The sequence below is a fragment of the Corylus avellana genome, chromosome 1 (genome assembly GCF_965113065.1).
Source record: "Corylus avellana chromosome 1, dhCorAvel1.hap1.2, whole genome shotgun sequence".
NCBI classification, from domain to species: Eukaryota; Viridiplantae; Streptophyta; class Magnoliopsida; order Fagales; family Betulaceae; genus Corylus; species Corylus avellana.
In genome coordinates this window covers 19,263,152-19,281,332 of record NC_142490.1, presented here as the reverse complement: position 1 = coordinate 19,281,332, position 18,181 = coordinate 19,263,152, and the positions used below count along the sequence as shown (strand labels likewise).

At 33.7% G+C, this 18,181-nt stretch overlaps 1 protein-coding gene across 3 annotated transcripts; it reads right to left on the bottom strand.

The window, feature by feature from the left end:
- Nucleotides 1-786: 786 nt before the first annotated feature.
- LOC148588057 (putative LRR receptor-like serine/threonine-protein kinase At1g07650) lies at nt 787-15,823 on the bottom strand. 3 transcript variants are annotated; one of them, XR_015909758.1, is made up of 23 exons: nt 15,724-15,823; nt 11,559-11,736; nt 10,470-10,541; nt 10,319-10,387; nt 10,170-10,241; nt 10,001-10,072; nt 9,795-9,866; nt 9,615-9,686; nt 9,431-9,502; nt 9,235-9,306; nt 9,089-9,160; nt 8,219-8,287; nt 7,842-7,907; nt 7,335-7,400; nt 7,189-7,224; nt 5,832-5,875; nt 5,281-5,657; nt 5,020-5,215; nt 4,579-4,707; nt 3,758-3,876; nt 3,411-3,621; nt 1,786-1,936; nt 787-1,320 (listed from the first exon to the last, which is right to left on the bottom strand). XR_015909758.1 is itself a non-coding variant. In XM_088512098.1 (23 exons), the coding sequence occupies exons 1-23, from the start codon at nt 15,821-15,823 to the stop codon at nt 1,290-1,292; spliced, it is 2,505 nt and encodes an 834-aa protein (XP_088368224.1). In that variant the 3' UTR covers nt 787-1,289. The 3 variants fall into 3 exon arrangements, 2 of the variants coding, with proteins under 2 accessions (XP_088368224.1, XP_088368225.1); XM_088512098.1 differs by lacking the exon at nt 1,786-1,936 and adding an exon at nt 3,044-3,281; XM_088512099.1 differs by lacking the exons at nt 787-1,320; nt 1,786-1,936 and adding exons at nt 2,793-2,897; nt 3,138-3,281.
- Nucleotides 15,824-18,181: the final 2,358 nt, after the last annotated feature.

Here is an 18,181-nt window from a genome sequence, read left to right as displayed (position 1 = left end):
TTTTAAAAAAAAGCTCTTTATAAATATAAAAGCTTTATTTTCTAATACAATCCTAAACAAGTTCTTAATATGGTATTAAAGCAAAGTTTTGAGTTCGAACATTATCTTTGTAATTCACCTCCTATTTAAATTTTGTATTTCACATGTTTGAGAAGAAGAAAACAAGCTCTTAATATGATATCAAAAAAAGAGTTTTAGTTTGTGCCATCATTTCCAATGATTACAGTGTGTTAGAACTCGTTGTTTGTTTCCAAAAGAAGACAAATTCAAAGTCGCAATTTAAACAATCCCCAACACTTGGAGAGAATGTCTGTCGCAAGAAAGATTAGTGCATGTGATTGCTTGACAAAGTTCATAAGCAACTTCAGCAATCAAGTATATGAAAATTGTTCATAAATCTTACAGTTGTCTCTTCTTAGGGCATTTTAAGAATAGAAATGGGAATTACAGTTAGAATAGACTGACCATTTATATTCTTTTGTTTGGTGCTGCTCTCACTAGGATTAAATCAAAATTTATATAATAATAAACAATAATTAAATTTCTAATAAAATAGAATGACCATTCATATTCCTTTTTTTTTTTTCTTTTTTTTCAAGTAAAAAATTACTAAAAACCTCACCATTGAATTTATGTGGAGTCAACATGAGTTCACAAAACTAATGGTTGATTTATTGAATTTATAAAAAAGATGGTTGTGTAACATACATTTTTTTATAATACGTGATAATTTATCAATGCTATCTTTTTCCAAGTAGAAAAGATGATTTCAATCACAAAAACATGAGAATGAAAGACATCAAATTATTATAAGTAAATGCAGTCTAAAAAGCACAACTTTTCTTGAACAGGGTAAGCAAAGACAACTAAATGGGTATGTCCATAAGATATATATGTATATGCAGTATTGTGTTTAGCTCTCATAATGTAATGAGTAGTATGCTGAAATTACTGAGAATCACGATTAACTCGATAGAGATCTTGGCCAGATGTGGAAGAAGATCCAACTCATGTTGCTTCCAGAAGGCTCTCTGCTTCACTTGTGCTCATTGGTGCTCGTTGGAGTTGTTCAAACCGGTCTTTTAAGGCACTAAACCTCAATTCATCGCCATATATACTTGGATCAATGGTAACTTCATCAACAATGGTTTGGCCTTCGAGCATGCTTACTACTGCTGACATGGTGGGTCTAAGTGCTGGCGATGGATTAATGCATAAGAGAGCTACTTTGATCATTCTAATAGCTTCCTCATTTAACTCGGAACCCAACTGTGGATCCACCAGCTCCATTAGATTACCTTTTTGTTGTAGAACAAGTGCCTATAATAAGCATAGAAAAGAGAATGGAAATGAAAAGTGGCTAATCAACAAAAGAGAATAAGCAGCCGTACACATAGAAAAAAAATTGAGCACCACTAGAAATCACTCTTTTTATCCCATTACTATCCCACCCTGCTGGCGTGACAGTGTCAATCAACTATTTTTTTTAAAATAATAATAATAATAATATCCAAGGACTGAATGGCACTGCCATATGAACAAAGTCGGATAATGTTGGGAAAAAAGTGTGGTTTCGAACATTACTAAAAAAAAAAAAAATTGTCAATTAGCTAAACTCAAGTGTGAAGTGAAAAAGCCAAATCAACATATGTTAGTTTGTTTTGTTGCTTGAGGCTAGAGTAATAGATTCGGATGACCAAATTCAGTGGAAAGGGACAAAAGAACAGCCAGGCCTCCAGACATTATTTATAGTAGCATATATTAAAGAAAAAGATCAAATCTTACCCAATCTAGAAGGCATACATAATTCTCATTTGGTCGATATTTCATGTTGCTTTTCCCAGCAACAATTTCTATTGCAACAACCCCAAAGCTATAGACATCTGCTTTATAGGTTAAATAACCCCATAATGCATATTCTGGGGCCATATATCCTCTGCAAATGAAGATTATTTATGACTTAGAACACTAGTATGAATTATCATAAAAATAAAAAATAAAGATCACACTCACTCATATAAAGCTTCAATCTTTCATATTCAACAAAGTTAAGCATCAAGAGAAACTTAAGTAAATTATAAAGATAAAGATTAAAAAAAAACAAAAAAAAAAAGAGAAACTTTTGTACCAAATCATATTTCATTTTCATTCAGCATGCAATTATTCAATCAATAAAGCTATTAGGGTAAAGTGGTAATTTCATTCTGTTAAATATACAAAAAAAATTTCTCGGTGGGGAAAAAGAACATGTCACTACCTTTGCACATTGCAAGTAGAGAACTGGTTTAGTAATATAACTTTAGCCACTCAAGTTGTTTGGTAGGTCATGGAGCTCAAGTTTAAGGGGTTTTGGTTCTTAGATTCCACAAGAACTCAGTAATTTCTTTTTTCCCTTTGGAAATATTGGTTTTTGAGAGACATATATATATATATATATATATATATATATATATATACACACACACATTGATTTTGACAGTGAAGGACGATACAATAATTGAGCACAAATTTCTCTGTATTGTTTATTTCTTGATTTTAGAGGGAGTCATTGTTTAGGGCTAGCTTTTATTTTAGAGGTTGAATAAACTTAGATTGTCCTACTTTTTTTTTTCTTTCCTGAAATTTTTATTTTTCTTTAATGCATCTAGTATTGGGGAATACAATAACTACAACATATGAATAGTACATTTCATGTTTAGACATTTTAACCGCTTGAATACTGGTTGATAATTGATGTAGCTACAGATTTCTATGTAAGCATGGTTTCGTTGCAAATGCAAACAACTGACATATAAAAATCCTACCAACCACTTAATCCAGTAATTTATCTCATGTTCCATATACAGACATTTCTGATATGCAAAGACTTTCCATGCTTCTATGTTCACGTTTACTTTAGGGCAACATCTCATAGAGAAATACAAATCAATAAATATTTTTTCCTTTTTCTCTAATGGTCAATAACTTGGGAGGCAAATGAAATGGAAGAATAGAATCACAAAAAGACTACATAATGAAGAAAAGAGGGAAAAAGCTAGCTCACATTGTTCCAGCGACTCGCGTGCTGATGTGGGTGTTTCCCTCTTCATCAAGCTTGGCCAAACCAAAGTCAGAAATCTTTGGGTTAAGGTCTCTATCCAGTAGCACATTGGTAGTTTTGATGTCTCTATGAACAATTCTTATTGATGATTCCTCATGCAAGAAAGCCAAACCTCTTGCTATGCCAACACATATTTTTTGTCTTGAAGGCCAGTCTAAATTTAAGCGGTATTCCTCCGGACCTACATATTTTGTAGATTGTCCAATGGGGAACTCATCAACTTAGTTCTTAATCAAGGCCATTATCAATTTTAAGCACATAAGCAGAAGACAGTCAATATAAAATACTAAAGTGAAAACCTCAGGCTTACCAAAGAAAGCACGTGCCAGGCTATTGTTTTCCATGTATTCATATACCAAGAATAGTTGATTTCCCTCAACACAACATCCATACAATCTAACAAGATTTGGGTGTTGTACAGCCGAAATCATTCCTATTTCATTCACAAATTCACGATTTCCTTGTTTTGATTTTGAAGAAAGTTTCTTAACTGCAATTATGGTACCATCAAACAGTATACCCTGCATCAGAAATAGGAAAATATACATCTTCAGGTATGGATTCATTATTGAATTAGACAGCCTCTTGGTATAATGGATAAGTAAGAAAAAGAAAATAGATATCCTAAAATTGAAGGAAGATGATGTTGTGGGATACCTTGTATACAGATCCAAAACCACCTTCTCCAATCTTATTTGTAGTATCGAAGTTGTTAGTGGCTGCTTTGATTTGCCTATAGGTGAAAAAACCAGTTTGCAGATCTAATCCTCTCAGCTCTGTCAAAAGGAATGAAAAGGTGAGCGTATTGTCACATAACATCTTATAAATGATATGATTAATTTTTTAATTAGTATTGTTGTATCTATTGACTACTTAGAAGATGCCAGATAGAATGTGACCAAACAAAAGCAGTGAGAAAGTACCATACTGCAGTTGGTCAGCCACATAAACCCCAAGTTTTTAAAAGATTTAGGGTTTCTCTTTTTTTTTTTTTACCAATTACAGGTGTATTGGGAATCAAAAAAACAAAATTTAAAAGAGAGGAACTTCATAGGTCCCTATTACCAAGAGATTTGCCTTTTTGTTCTTCTCAACAATTATGTTAAGATAATTTAGATGACATTTCAAAAATAGAGTTAAATGAAATCCACAATCTTTTATCTCTCACTTTTTTTTTTCTTTTTCATATATATATATTTTTAAATATGGGTCCTTCTTAGACATTTACTCAACTCAGTGATCTCAAGTCATCCATCTCTCATGTAAATATGCCTTCATTTAGATTTTGTCAAAAAGCAGTGATCCCAACACGTGGAATATTTAGTTTAAATGGGGGGTGATTTGACAAAGTCAAAGTTCGATCATAGAACCTTTGGGTCTGATACCATGTTAAATTACCAGTTATCCCAAAAATTTAAGTTGATAGGAAGAAGTAAATTTAATCATTTAATTATTACTTTAACAAGTCATATGATTACCTTTTTCCCTTGATATCCTTCCTCGTTTCTTGATCCACATCCGAATGCCTAAGATCATAAAAATGAGCAAAAGCACTGATACTACAGCTCCAACAACAATGAATATCTTGTAGTCAGGGGGGCTGAAATCTGGAGAAGAGACAAATAGTAAAGGAAACAGATTATAAAGTTGCATCCTGAAATACCAGTAGTACCATACAGAAAGATATAGGTGGACCAACCTAAAACAAGATATGAATGCATGGTTCAAACACACGAATATTAGAGGAAGAGTATAAAGAAGATTATGTAGTTGAATCTTGTTTTGGGTAATACTTCTACAGCAAATAACCATGGGTTCTACCTCAACTATATTGTGCTATGCTTTTATTGTTCATCATTCTAGCAAGTATGGAAGAAGTTGGATAGTAAAAAGATTCTCATACTCCATGAAATATTTACCAGATTTAGCAGAGATAGCTGAGATGAGAGGACCATAAGTTCCTTCCTTTGGCACACTTGTTGTCCCTTTCGCAGCCCAATGAAAGCGGATTTGTAAGATTTTCTTTCTCACAACTGCTTTAAATTCCATAACAACTGCTGTATCAACACCTTGTGCTTCATGTTGAATATCAAAATCCTTCCACACCAATTTTTCCTGTAACAAATTAAATCAATAAAATTGTGCTCTATGTATAAAGCAAAACAAATATGATGTCATACCTGAATATAAATATCAAATATCCGTCTTCCAAGACTATAAAAAGATCTGTTGTCTCTGAATACTATCTCTGCAAAGTATAGTTTCACGGTATAATTTCCATTTGCCAAGCAACGTGCATAATACGTCAGAGAAAGAGGAGAGAGCCGTGCACTCGGGAATAATCCAGAGTTAGTCATTCTTAGTATTGACACATTATTCGCTATGTATTGATATGAGGGTATGTCGTTTTCCCAAAAATTTCCGCTGCTACTAAATCCCCAATTAACGGTGTTAGGAACAAAGTTTGCTGGACCTGCTGGTCTTTGATCCCCTTCGTACTCTATGTTTCCAATAGTGGTTTTACTTCCACCACAATTTATATGCAATGAGTACCGATCTACCCAGAAACAAAAATAGCAGCTTTTTAATAAATTAAAACATAAGCAATCATTACATAACAAAAAGGAAATTATGTATTAACTATCTCTCGTTTCATTTACTCAATTGCCAATAACAATATGAAATGTTTTAAAGCATACACCTCATAATTTGAATAAGGTAGTATAATTACCTTTTGAGCATGGATAGGGCTCCAGGCACTTGCCGCTGAGTGTTCTTAATTAGCATCGTACAAGAAAGAAGTGTGAAGTTAGCAAAATTAGAATGAAAAAAAAAAGGAAATGCTTCTCCAAAATAAAAGCTAAAAATAAAAATATAAAACAGAAAAAACATGGATTCGGCTTACATCATGAAGAAAAATAACAGGACATCTCCTGTTATTTTAAATCTACAGTTATGATTAAATCTTTCCCCTTTTTAGCCCAAACGACATAGCTTTAAAGGAACTAACAGAAGTTCTCTAAACTTCGTTTGCATGTCCTCCTCTTCCTTCTTCACCCATTCCCACTTTCTTTCTGCAAATTCTTCTTAACTATTTTCAGCAAAGCAGCAGCAGGTCAAATAGAACAAGTCTGAGCGTTCAAAATGAAGTTTCCATAGAAACATTTCAGTGCAAACAATGTCTTCGATTAATAATTTTTTCAAATCATATGAATGCCATGAAAGAGGAATGGTCAACTCTACAATACCAAAGAAACCTGACCGATGCATTAGCCCTTCCTTCATGAATTTAGCCAAATCGACACTCAAAAGGGACAAAATCCTCAAGGACCAAAACAATAAATATTTTCCTTTCAAAGTAGTGAGCTTTTAACCCCTCCTGTCAGCAACCATAAGAGTGTTTAACTGGTTTTGCAGAAAACACAAAACAAAGCCTGGTTTTTGCAGAGAGAGGCAACATCTTTCATTTCATTTAAAGTGGGAGTGAATCTAAAATGGGAGAGAGATGGAGAAGAGAGAAAATTAAGGCTTTGAAACTATCCGAGTTGAGGAAGATAACAAGTAAAAAGAGAGAGGAAAGTACTAAAAAGAGATTTTAAAGAACTTACAGAAAGAGAGAGAAAGTGGAAGTGGATGAAGAAGGAAGTGCAGGACAATGGTCGTTTGGTGCAAATGGCGTTTAGAAAACTTTTGTTAGTTTCCTTTAAAACTACATCGTTTGGACTAAAAATGGGGAAGTTTTAGGGCCTTTTTGAGTGCGCATTTGAGGACCTGAAAAGTGCGTTTAACACTCTAAAAGTTCGTTTGAAAAAAAGAAAGAAAAAAAACACCTGTTTGGTAAAAAAAATTTGAAGCGCTTTTGAATGTCAAAAAGCCTAAAAATGGCTAAAACGTATTTTTAGCAAAAGCTTAAAAAACACTTTTTGACTTAAAATCTCTTTCTCATATGCAATCCCAAACATGCTCTTAATCTTGGCCGTAGTCGTAGGTTTAAAATAACATGAGATGTCTTGTTATTTTTCCACAGGATGTAAGCCAGGTCCAAAAAACATTGGTTCTTCTTATAAGTTTTCAAGTTAGAAGCTTACAAATTGTCTTGTCCAGAGAAGCTCTGAAACAAATTCCTGATGAAATGAGAACCTGGTTAGTTTTGAAAAACTAAAAGCTTGTGAAGAGGGTATGCAAACCTCAAGTAAACTTAAATTAAGATTAAGATGATAAGAAAAGTTCTTACAGGGTTTCTCGACAAGTAGGTGGCGCAGAGATTTCTGAAAAGTTATTGTAAGAAAGATCCATTTGGCTGCACAAAAACGTATTTTCAGTAATAACTCAATATAAATCCATAAGAAAAGAAAAATTATATTTGAAAAGGTTTTGATAAGCCGGTCAATTCAAGCTAACACCAGAAAACTTCCGTAACCAACTCAAAATTAATTGCCAACATGCAGTTTCCAAATAACAGTCACATGGTGCAAAAAGCAAATCTATGCTGGTACCAAATCGGTTGAATTCACCAATTCAATATGATTCAAGGAGACCTCCTGCTGACCATAAAGTGTTCAAGAGATGAATCAATGTATATTGGAACACTATGAGGTCTGTAAAGATTATATATGTGCTGAAACATTATTAACAAAATAAAAAATAAATAAAAATAATAATAATAATAATAATAAAAGAGAAACAGAAAAAGAAAACATGTCATGCAAATATCCAATAGAGTTCAAGATGAATTATATACTCGAGATTATCTCGGGCTTTGATCCAGTCTGGAATAGTCCCATTGAGCAAGTTGCTTGTAAGAATCCTGTTCAAAGCGCAACATAATCACGCTCTAGTTAAACACTTATTTATATCATTACTAAAGGAGAAATATTTGAAAGTAAAATATACTTTCTGATGATATATATATATAGAAATGTACGTATGTACAAATGTGCATTGGTAACAATAAGCAATATAATCTCTTTTATGATAGTGAAATTCCTCATATCTTCACCTATAAACATAGGAGATAAGCCAAATCATTATTATTTATGTGCTTTAAGCTGCTTTTTAATTGTTTATTTGAGCTTCTCTGCAATAGAGCTAGATTTAGGGTTTTAACTCCACACTTACATGACTTCCAAACTACCTTGATCTGAAAAATATGGAACATTTCCTTCCAATCTGTTGAAGCTGAGATCTCTGCTTGGATATTACGAGTAATTAGTGGTTATAATAACAGAAAAGAAGGATTATGAAATGAGACATAAATGTCCAGATTTTAAAGTATAGAGTCTAGAAACATAATATATAGGAAGAAAAAATTGAAAGAGAGACTTGAATGCCCATATAACAGTGGATATGTAGGTTAGAACAGATTCCATAGACAGCCTAACTAGAGTGAGCATGTTCAAAGGTATCTTACTACAGCTGCCACAATGGGCCAAAGGAGTAGGAGGGGGTGGGTCATGGCTGTCATTCCTACAATGAGTATGGGTTGACAACCTTAGATAGCTGCTTCCTAAAAGGCGTAGGCTGTAAAGATTAGAAGCAATCATCATTTTTTTTCAAAGGCTAAAGGATGAAAGCAGATAATTAATTATTACATAGTCATAAGATGAACGATGTTTCCAACTCCATTTTTCAAACTAATCTTACTCCAAAACTACACCTCGGTTTTATAGTTTCAGCAGATGATCTTAATTCTAGAAGTTATTCACAATTAGCTTTAAGAATAAAGTACCATGATAACCCAAAGTCCATAAATTTGAATATGCCGAATCTACTTATGCTAGCCAAAAACAAAAAGGAGAAAAGATAACTTCAAATATCTGTATGTATATAGTTAAGTTAAAAAAAAAAAAAAAAAAAAAAAAAAAATGTTCTTAATTGAAATAATCCAACCATCTTGGGTTTATAGTTAAGTAATATTTCAGAAAATGAAACAAAAACCAAAAAAAAAAGAAAAAAAAAAATAGAGAGCAGAAAGGAAAGAAGAACTACAGAATTTGTAGTTTTGTCATTTCAGATATATATGGGGGGATTGATCCAGAGAGATTGCAGCTCCTCAGCATCCTGCAATATCAACCGCCATCATCTAAGCAAAATTGCTATAAGTTCGTATCATTTGAAGTAAAAGAATCACTCACAATCCTTCCATGCTTGTCATGTTGCTTAAGTTTGGAAATTCAGAACCATCACCAAGTAAGTCACTAATCCTTCTGCAATAAATAGCATTATTAATAAATGTTAGGGTCTTAAGCAACAAGTCTTGTTAATTTGAGTATCACATGAAGATAAGAGAGAGATTATGCAACCCAAGAGTACTTCATAGGCAGAACTTACAGTATGATTAAATTACTCAGGACCGAAATGCTAGAAGGGATGGGCCCCTCAAGACCACTAGCTTGAATTTTTCTGTTAAAAACACAATTCTAACAGGTTAGATTACGCCTAAATATTCTAATAGAAGAGATTTTAACATTATGGGATTTTTTTTTAAAAAAAAAAAAATAGAACACATACGTACAAATACTGAAGTTGTTTCCAACTTTGAAAAAAGTCGGGTATTTTTCCAGTGAAGTTGTTACTGCTAATACTACTGCATATAACCACATTGGAAACAAGACTAAATAACATAGAAACTTGAAGCTTTTCAATTAAATATATAAAATTACTGTAAGTATAGAAATGGGCTGCAACCACTTACAGTTCCGTTAATTTGGATAGATTAGTGAGATTTTTTGGCAACTCTCCAGTGAGATTGTTAGCATTAAGATAACTGCAGTCATCAAATGGGAAGTTCAGACCAGGTCAAATTAGTGTCAGTTGAAGAAGTAAATCGTTGATAATTAAGAAAAGAATCATCAATCTGATTTGAAAATGAATAGAAGGATTAAAAAAGAAACAACTGACAGATTCTCCAGGTTAACCAATTTCCCAAGCTCAGGGGGAACACTTCCAGAAAACAGATTGCTCGCTAAGTTCCTGAAAATATAGTCTTCATCAATATTAAAGCTCAGCTAAAGCAAATCAAACTATGTTGCATTCTACTAGATTAAAAAAGGGTGAGCAAGAAAGATACAGGACTATAAGAGTGGTAATGTTTCCCAGGTAGCTTGGGATTGGTCCTGATAATTTGTTTACATAAATGGCCCTGCAGTGAATCGGCTGAATTCAATCAGAAGGAGCATTCACTGGCTAACCTAAGACATAAATTCAGTAGGAACTTACAGGTATTCCAATTTCGTAGAACCCCATTCGCGTGGTATTGTACCGGTGAGGTAGTTTCGAGTGAGGTCACTACAAGCAAGAGGAAAGTGGGCTGTTAGATTAGAAGCTTAAAATCAATTTTCAGGAACAAATTGCTGGTGACTCTTCTTACATCGCCTTTAGGTAGGGTACCTTCACCAGGGAAGGTGGAAGCACACCATCAAGATCCTGCCCTTTAAGAAATCTGTAACAAGAATAATTATAGGTAAGAGATTAAATGCCATCTGATTATTACTAGGAAAGTGATCATCTTCACGTATATATGTATGAACAGAGGATGGAAAGATCCAAAATTTCGCTGGCTCAGAAGTAAATTAACCATTATTCAACCCAATCTGCAATTTCCCAAATTATGGAGCTCGTCTCCCTCTCCCCTCGTCCAGCGAGCTCCCTCTCTCAGTGAGTGTGTTGATCTTCATAAGAGAGCGTCCACCGGGAAGGAGGAGGGAGCTCCTCCCTCAGTCTACCACCACTCCTCTCCGTTTTTTATTTTTTTCTGTTTTTATTTTGAATCAACTTGACCCACGCGCCACCACCCGCAATTTTACTGGCCTCCACTTCTTCTTCAGGTGTGTTGCAGGCCACGCCTTTATTCACCTCTCGTTTTAAGTAATTAAATTTAATATTTTTTTATCAAAATAAATGTCTTTAAAGTTTAAATTTATTCTCATAATTCATCTTTTATTTTAATTAAATAAATAAATTTAATATTTTTCATCAATTAATTTTGAGAAAAGAGTAATGCTATGTACCTTGTACCCCTTCAATTATAATGTCATTTCTAAACTTTTAATTGAAATAATTTGTCTTCCAAATTATCATAAAATTTCATTATATTCCTTTTGTTTCACGAAATGATAAAAATATTCTTAAAAAATCTCAAAAAGACAACTACCCTTACAATTACAAATTCAAAAAAAAAAAAAAAAAAAAAAAAACAGCCGATAGAAGTAATATGATTAATTATTTCAAATGAAATTGAAAGGAACCGATTAGTTATTCCAAGAAGTGCCTAGAATGATAATTTTGCCTTCTTAGATTAAAGTCATATCTGATTAAAAGGGCCATTTAGGGACTTTGTATGTCAAGGGTTTATTTATTTATTTATTTATTTTCTGATTTTGGTGGAATAAAAAGTTGATCAATTCACAATTTCAACATATGTAGTTGGATGGCATAAGGGAAATGAAGGGTGACATACAATTGAACCACGTGACATACACCAGCAGGGTAGGAGCAGTTGCAGATTAGAGAATTGTTGTACAATGGCCTCAAATCCGATTGTGGTGTTGCCCAGCTCGAGTCATTGCTGCATGGGTCTACTCTGAAATCCCAATCTTTCTTCCCCACTTGTGTAGCTATTTCACCAAGTGCTTCCACTGCATGCATTATACACCAACCTCATCAATTTTAATTTTAATTTTTTAATTTCCCATTAACTTTGCCTTAAAATGCTCCATAATTTAATCTATACAAAAATATAATTAAAGCAACGTTTTTATTACCAAAAAACAGAATCTTACGAAATTTCTATACGACCTCATCTCTATTTTAGGCTTAATTACCATTTTCTCTTTGCAACTCTACCTTTAGTTCTTTAATTTCCCCATTACCAATTTGCCTCGCAAGTTCGGAACCATCCAAGTGCTGCCACCAGATAAACATCACATTTGCGTTGTAAGCTGGTGGGTATATAGAGAGAGCTCATCATCAAGCTGTAAGCTCTTTTGGGGCGAGAATAAATTGTGCTTTTCAAGGCGAGCACCACAGTTGGAAATGGAAGCAGCAACAGCCAACAACGCATTTTTGGTGTTTGAAAAATGAGTCTTGCTATTATTAGGCTGCCAAGAATCAGATAAGTGTTTGTCAAAGTCTGATGTGGCTTTATTAAAAAAAAAAAAAATTGTAAAAAAATCTCTCTTCCTAGTCCTGCTAGGTTTTGTCTTTTTTTTTTTTGTTAAATTTTTATGAGTTAATATTTAGTTTTTAATGCCTCAAAATTTATTTTTGAATTTAAAACTAAAACTTAGAAGTGGAAGGTTAACCCTTTAGGGATGGTATCACTTAAAAGTGATTTTATCATCCTAAATTTAGTGATAATACCTCAAATTTGAATTTCATTTTAATATTTCTCTTTTTCAATTTAAAAAACAAATTAAAAAAAAAAAAAAAAAAAAAGAGAAGAAAAGAAAATCTGACGCTAGAGGCAGCCGAAAATTTCAACTCTTGAAAAATACCCATTAGAGATGGGCATATCTCCTTCCCGGGGAAGTGGGAGAGAAAAACGACAGAGAAAACTCGGGAAAATTAGCGTCACTCCAACTACGGTGAAGATGCCGTTTTCTCTTTGTCAGTAAGCACGTGATGGTCGGTCGCCATTTTCAAATGACTTGTGGCTACTTGGCTACTGTCGGTGATGTAAAAGTCAACTGCTTCCCTTAATCGTATCACATGGGTTTTCCATAACCGACAAGATCGGTAAAGGGTAAAGAAAGGAGAGAGATCCATAGCTTCTGGCCATTGAGCTATTTATTGGGTTTACAGAGATTTTATTAAAACACAAGAGTTTTTAAATAGATTACAATAAAATAACAAGCAGATAACAATACATAAGAACTTCAATTTAAAAATAACGATAAAATGCATCCTAAATAATTTAATTCTAATTTTTATTAAATAATATTTTAATCTACCACAATGCTAATCCTAATACATGTATCTTTGAGTGTGAACTTTTTTTCCGAACAATCACCCAGAGCCTAAATAGCAACAATACTAGGAGTCGAGCCAAACAATTTTGCAATTATAAATTATTAAACTATTTAACTTGTGAAGTCAAAACAAATATTATAAACCTAAATGACTCAAAATAACCACTCAAAAAATTGACCACGGGTTAAAAGCCACTCAAAGAATCAAAACCATTTAACTTTTTCTTTCACATATTCAATGAGAGTCCAAAACCAAATTAAGTTTTTGATTAGAAGTGAACTAGAATATAGAGGGAAACTAAATGAATTGGGTATTTTAGATGTTTTTATGTTGAAAGATAGCACAATTGAAATAATAATAATAATAATAATAATAATAATAATGATAATAAATTAAAAAAAATTAAAAGGGGACACAAGTAATTATTTTTTTTTGGGGAGCAAAACTAAAAACCAATAATTAAAAGGGACACAAATATTATTTTGGGGGGCAAAACTAAAAAAATAATAATTAAAAAGGGACACAAATAATATTTTGGGGGGACAAATTATAAAATTTGTATGTTTGAAGGATATTTATGAAAATTTGTAAAATTTTGGGTGGACGGACAACCCTAAGCCTGGGTCCGCCCCTGACAACTCCTATTATGAACTCATTACTGAGCTTTTTATTAGTTTGCATTTTGGTTTTATTATTATTTTTTTCAGATGGGTTGTATTATTTTAATTTCGACTTTATGTTATTTTAGCGGACAATTAGCTCAAGTACCACTAGGGTTAGGGTTAGAGTTAGAGCTCATTAGTCTATTTAAACATAATTTTCTAATATATTTGACAGCTTACGATGAATTAAGAAAATTTGACAGCTACTGTTGTCTATCTCCTCTCTCCGGTGCTTCTTCCTGCTTCTCTTCCTTTCGCTTGTCATCAGTTTCTTCTTCTCTTCCTCTTCTCAGTTTATACTTTAAAAATTTTGAAAGTTTGAAGATATATTTTCTTAAATTGTTTTCCAGAGTAAAACCATAGATTATATATGTTCCTTTAAAATAAAATAAAAAAACCATGTGAATATATATATATATGTCGTGTGTGTGTGTGTGTGTGTGTGTGAGAGAGAGACAAATATATATAGCTTAATTGTATTTGGCACTCTTAAATGCAATTTGCTTTGTTCCTATTTCTCTCGGTAAGATCTTTTACTGTTAAATATATTGGACAATATATTAGAAGCAGAAGAAAAAGAGAGAGAAGAGAGAGAGCGAAAGCATATAGGACTACATCTCTTCTAAGGAAAGGTAAACCTAGTAGATTAATAATACCTAAGGAAATAAATAACAAGTAAATCACCATAACATAATATTCTTAACATCCCCTCAAACTCAATGTGTAAACTTGAGTTTGGGTGGAAGAAAAGGGAAAGAAAAAGGCGGCTAGAGGCTGTGCACAGAGGCTGTGCACAGAGGCTGGCGGTAGCAGAACCCGGTTCTAACCCGTTGGGTTGAAAATCTTGGATCCGGGTGAGAGGATGGCAGCAACAGAACCAGGTTCTAACCTGTTGGATTGAAAATCTTGGATCCGAGTGATTTCTCAAATACTCCAATATCCCCCCTCAACCCGGTTTTGGATCGGGTTGGAGATGCCTTTGATGGACCCACTTGGTCAAGTTGATGGATTAGATTGCCAGATCTGTGGATCTGGGTCTAACCAACTGGACCGGGTCAACCTGCTTGGTCGAGTTGACAGATCAGATTGCCAAATCCGTGGATCTGGGTCTAACCCACTTTATCGGGTCGACCGTTTTGGATTGGGTTGAAAGTGCTGACGTGGCAGAGGTGTTGCTAGAGGGCGAATGGCGGCGGATCTTCCACAAATCTGTAGATTTGTGCCTCGCAAGCTAGAATCTGAGATTATTTTTTTCAGATGAGGCTACGATGAAGGCGTGGAAGAGATTTTGAGCGGATGATTACTTGGCGGCGGGCAGACGAACGGAAAAGGGAGGTCACCGGAGGGAGCACTGGAAAACGTCAAAGACGTTTATCGGAGGCCACAGAAAAGTGGCTCTGATACCATGTTAAATATATTGAATAATATATTAGAAGCAGAAGAAAGAGAGAGAGAAGAAAGAGAGAGCGGAAGCATATAAGACTACATCTCCTCTATTATGATTGTATATATGTTATTAATGATAATGGATACATAGGTCTCTATTTATAGATAAACAAGTAACATAATAGACTAAGGAAATGTAAACTTAGTAGACTAATAATACCTAAGGAAGTAAATAACAAGTAAATAACCATAACATAATATTCTTAACATTTACAAAGTGCATGTTGCCTCCATTTAAGGGAAAATCTCTCAAATAGAGCTGTATATATATATATATATATATATATATGAACCGATTTGCTCATGAATGGCTCAAGCTTGGCTTGTATAAGCTCAACTTGAGCTTGGTTTATTTAATAAACAAGTCCAGCTCGATCAGGCAACATAATTGCACGAACTTTTTTAGGGAACTTTTTGTTGTTGTTGTCGTTCAAATGTCGAAAATTGAGTGAACAACTATAACAACTGAAGAAAAAGCTTTAGCCACGTATCAAGGAAAAGTTTTCACATAAACACGTATAGAAAGAAAAAGAAAAATCTCCTCACCTTCGTCATTAGGAGTAGGCCCTAGACGGCCAGCTTGTGCTTCCATGCAAAGAAGCAAGATGAGTAAAATAAAGCAAATATAAGGAAGAAATCTTGCCATCATCTCCTCTACTACTGACAATAAGGCTATTCCACCGGCTCTTCTTGCAAAGCTGCATAGAAAATGTCATATCTATATATCGTTGCTCGAGTATTGAATGTTCCTCAAAGGAGAATCTTCACATTTAGGAGATAGGGACACTGTTGCTTTAGGTATGCCCCTAAAGCTTCACATCATTGAGAAGTATATACTTGACTTAAGTATGACGACTATTTGGGTGGCGTAGCCCGTAGGGCTCTTAATTTTTATTTTTTTTATTTTTTATTTTTTTCAATTAAGGGAAACGGGTTACAGGACTGACTAATTGACTTCAAAGGGGGTGGGCACCCCAACAACACAGCCCAAAAAGTAAATGCAGTACAAATTTAAGAACGAAATCTGGATCTGGTCCAAAAGGACCAAACAGCAGGCAATGGCATACAAGCCGGGCCTTTTCCAGGGCCGCACAAGGCGGTTACAAATAGCAAAGAGACTCGATAAAGATTTTATTTTTATTATTATTATTATTATTATTTATTTATTTATAATGATTTTAATTTTATACTAGTATTAAATGATTGACAAATGATAGGTTAGCATTACTCTCCATTAATTTGTGAGCTCAAATTTCTTTTTAATAAATAAAATTTAATATATAAAATTTTTAATTGAAATGAGGGTGAATGACTAAGAACTTAGGATTTTTGCTTTGATACCATATTATATCATTAATTATCTTAAAAGTTTAAACTGATAGAAAATAGTGGACTCAAGGCCTGTTTATGATTGTGTTTAAGGTGCCTAAAAGTGCGTTTTATACTAAAAAAGTTTATTTTTTTTAAAAAAGTATTATTTTGCCAAAAAAAACATTTTTTGATTTGAAAACTATATTTTTCAAACACAATCTCAAACAAGCTAGTTCTTAGAGCTTGGTGGCAATTGTGTTGGGAAATAGCACTTTTTACTCATAGAAATAGCTTGAAATAGCTTTTTAGAAAAATAATAATAATAATAAAAATCTTAACTTCAAAGTTTTTTCCAAAATGCAATTTTGGGCCTTTTAGAGCAGAAAAAAAAAAAATTGTTTTTAAACAATTTTTTTTTTTTTTTTTTTTTGCGTGAAAGAGCTTTTTAATTATTAAAAAAGTATCTTTTATTTTTGCAAAATTGCAATCTATTCATTGATATAACAATTAAATGAGGCAAATTGCTCCTCTCATACAATGCTAAAGATACAATTTGGAATATCCATAATCCAAACAAATATCTATGTCATATACAATAGCTTATCGGGCTGTTACAAGACAATATCTTTGAATATCACTGTCCCAATCCGTTTCAGATCTACAACAAATTTCGGCGAGTTACGTCTCTAACCACTACCCGGTCAGTGGTTTATGGGCTTTTTCATTTTCGCTACAAGTGTATTTCCAAACGCAATCACATTTACTGTCTCTACTATAGTGACAACTATTCTATATGCTTGAAAAACTCATGCACATCCGTCAATGATTTACTCTTTAAAAACAACAAAAGATATGAAAAACTTAATACCGTTACTCTTAAAGATTCCTACAAACAAAACTTTAGAGAATGACTAAACTTTCACCCCATCAATAGCTAATGAAATCAAATATAAAAAGATGATAAAACAAACCCAAAAACTAAACACAAAAGAAATAGAAAAGGAAAAATTACACTTTACCTCCAAAAGTTTGGAGCGATTTTCAATTCAACATTCAATGTTTTAATTTTTGCAATGCACCCTCAAAACTTTCAAATTTTTACAATTTGACCAATCCGTCAGTTAAAACCGTTTTGACTAATAGAACAGTGCACGTGACTCTTGGCCTTTGTTTTTTTTTTTTGTTTTTTACCAAAAGGCCCCCATCCCAAACCCCTCTCTCACGCACGTCGGATCTGCCGTTGCTACGCCACCGGTAAGTTCTCTTCGTCTATCTCTCTCTCTCACCGGGAGCTCTGAGAAATAAGGCCAAGAGTGAAAAAAAAAAGGCCAAGAGTGAGCTTCCATGTAAACAACTGACGATCCGGCAGATCAGGCCAAGATCTTGAGCAGGCCCCCCATCCCAAACAACTAAGCTTCCAAATCCGGCAGATCAAGCCAAGAGGGAAGTTATCGGTGCCGTTGACTCGCATCCCACAACCCAAGTTAGCTTCTATGTAAACAATTGAAGATAATTACCCAGAGCTACGAAAGAGCCTTCCCCTGCAAATACAAAGATGAAAGTGGCGATGAATTCCGACAAGGTGGCTCTCATGGAGTCAAGGTGGGTGGCATCTTCAGTCAAATCCGCATGTGCAAGGTGGTTCTGGCGGTCTTCCTCTTCGTCTGACGACGAATCTCTCTTCATCTCCCTT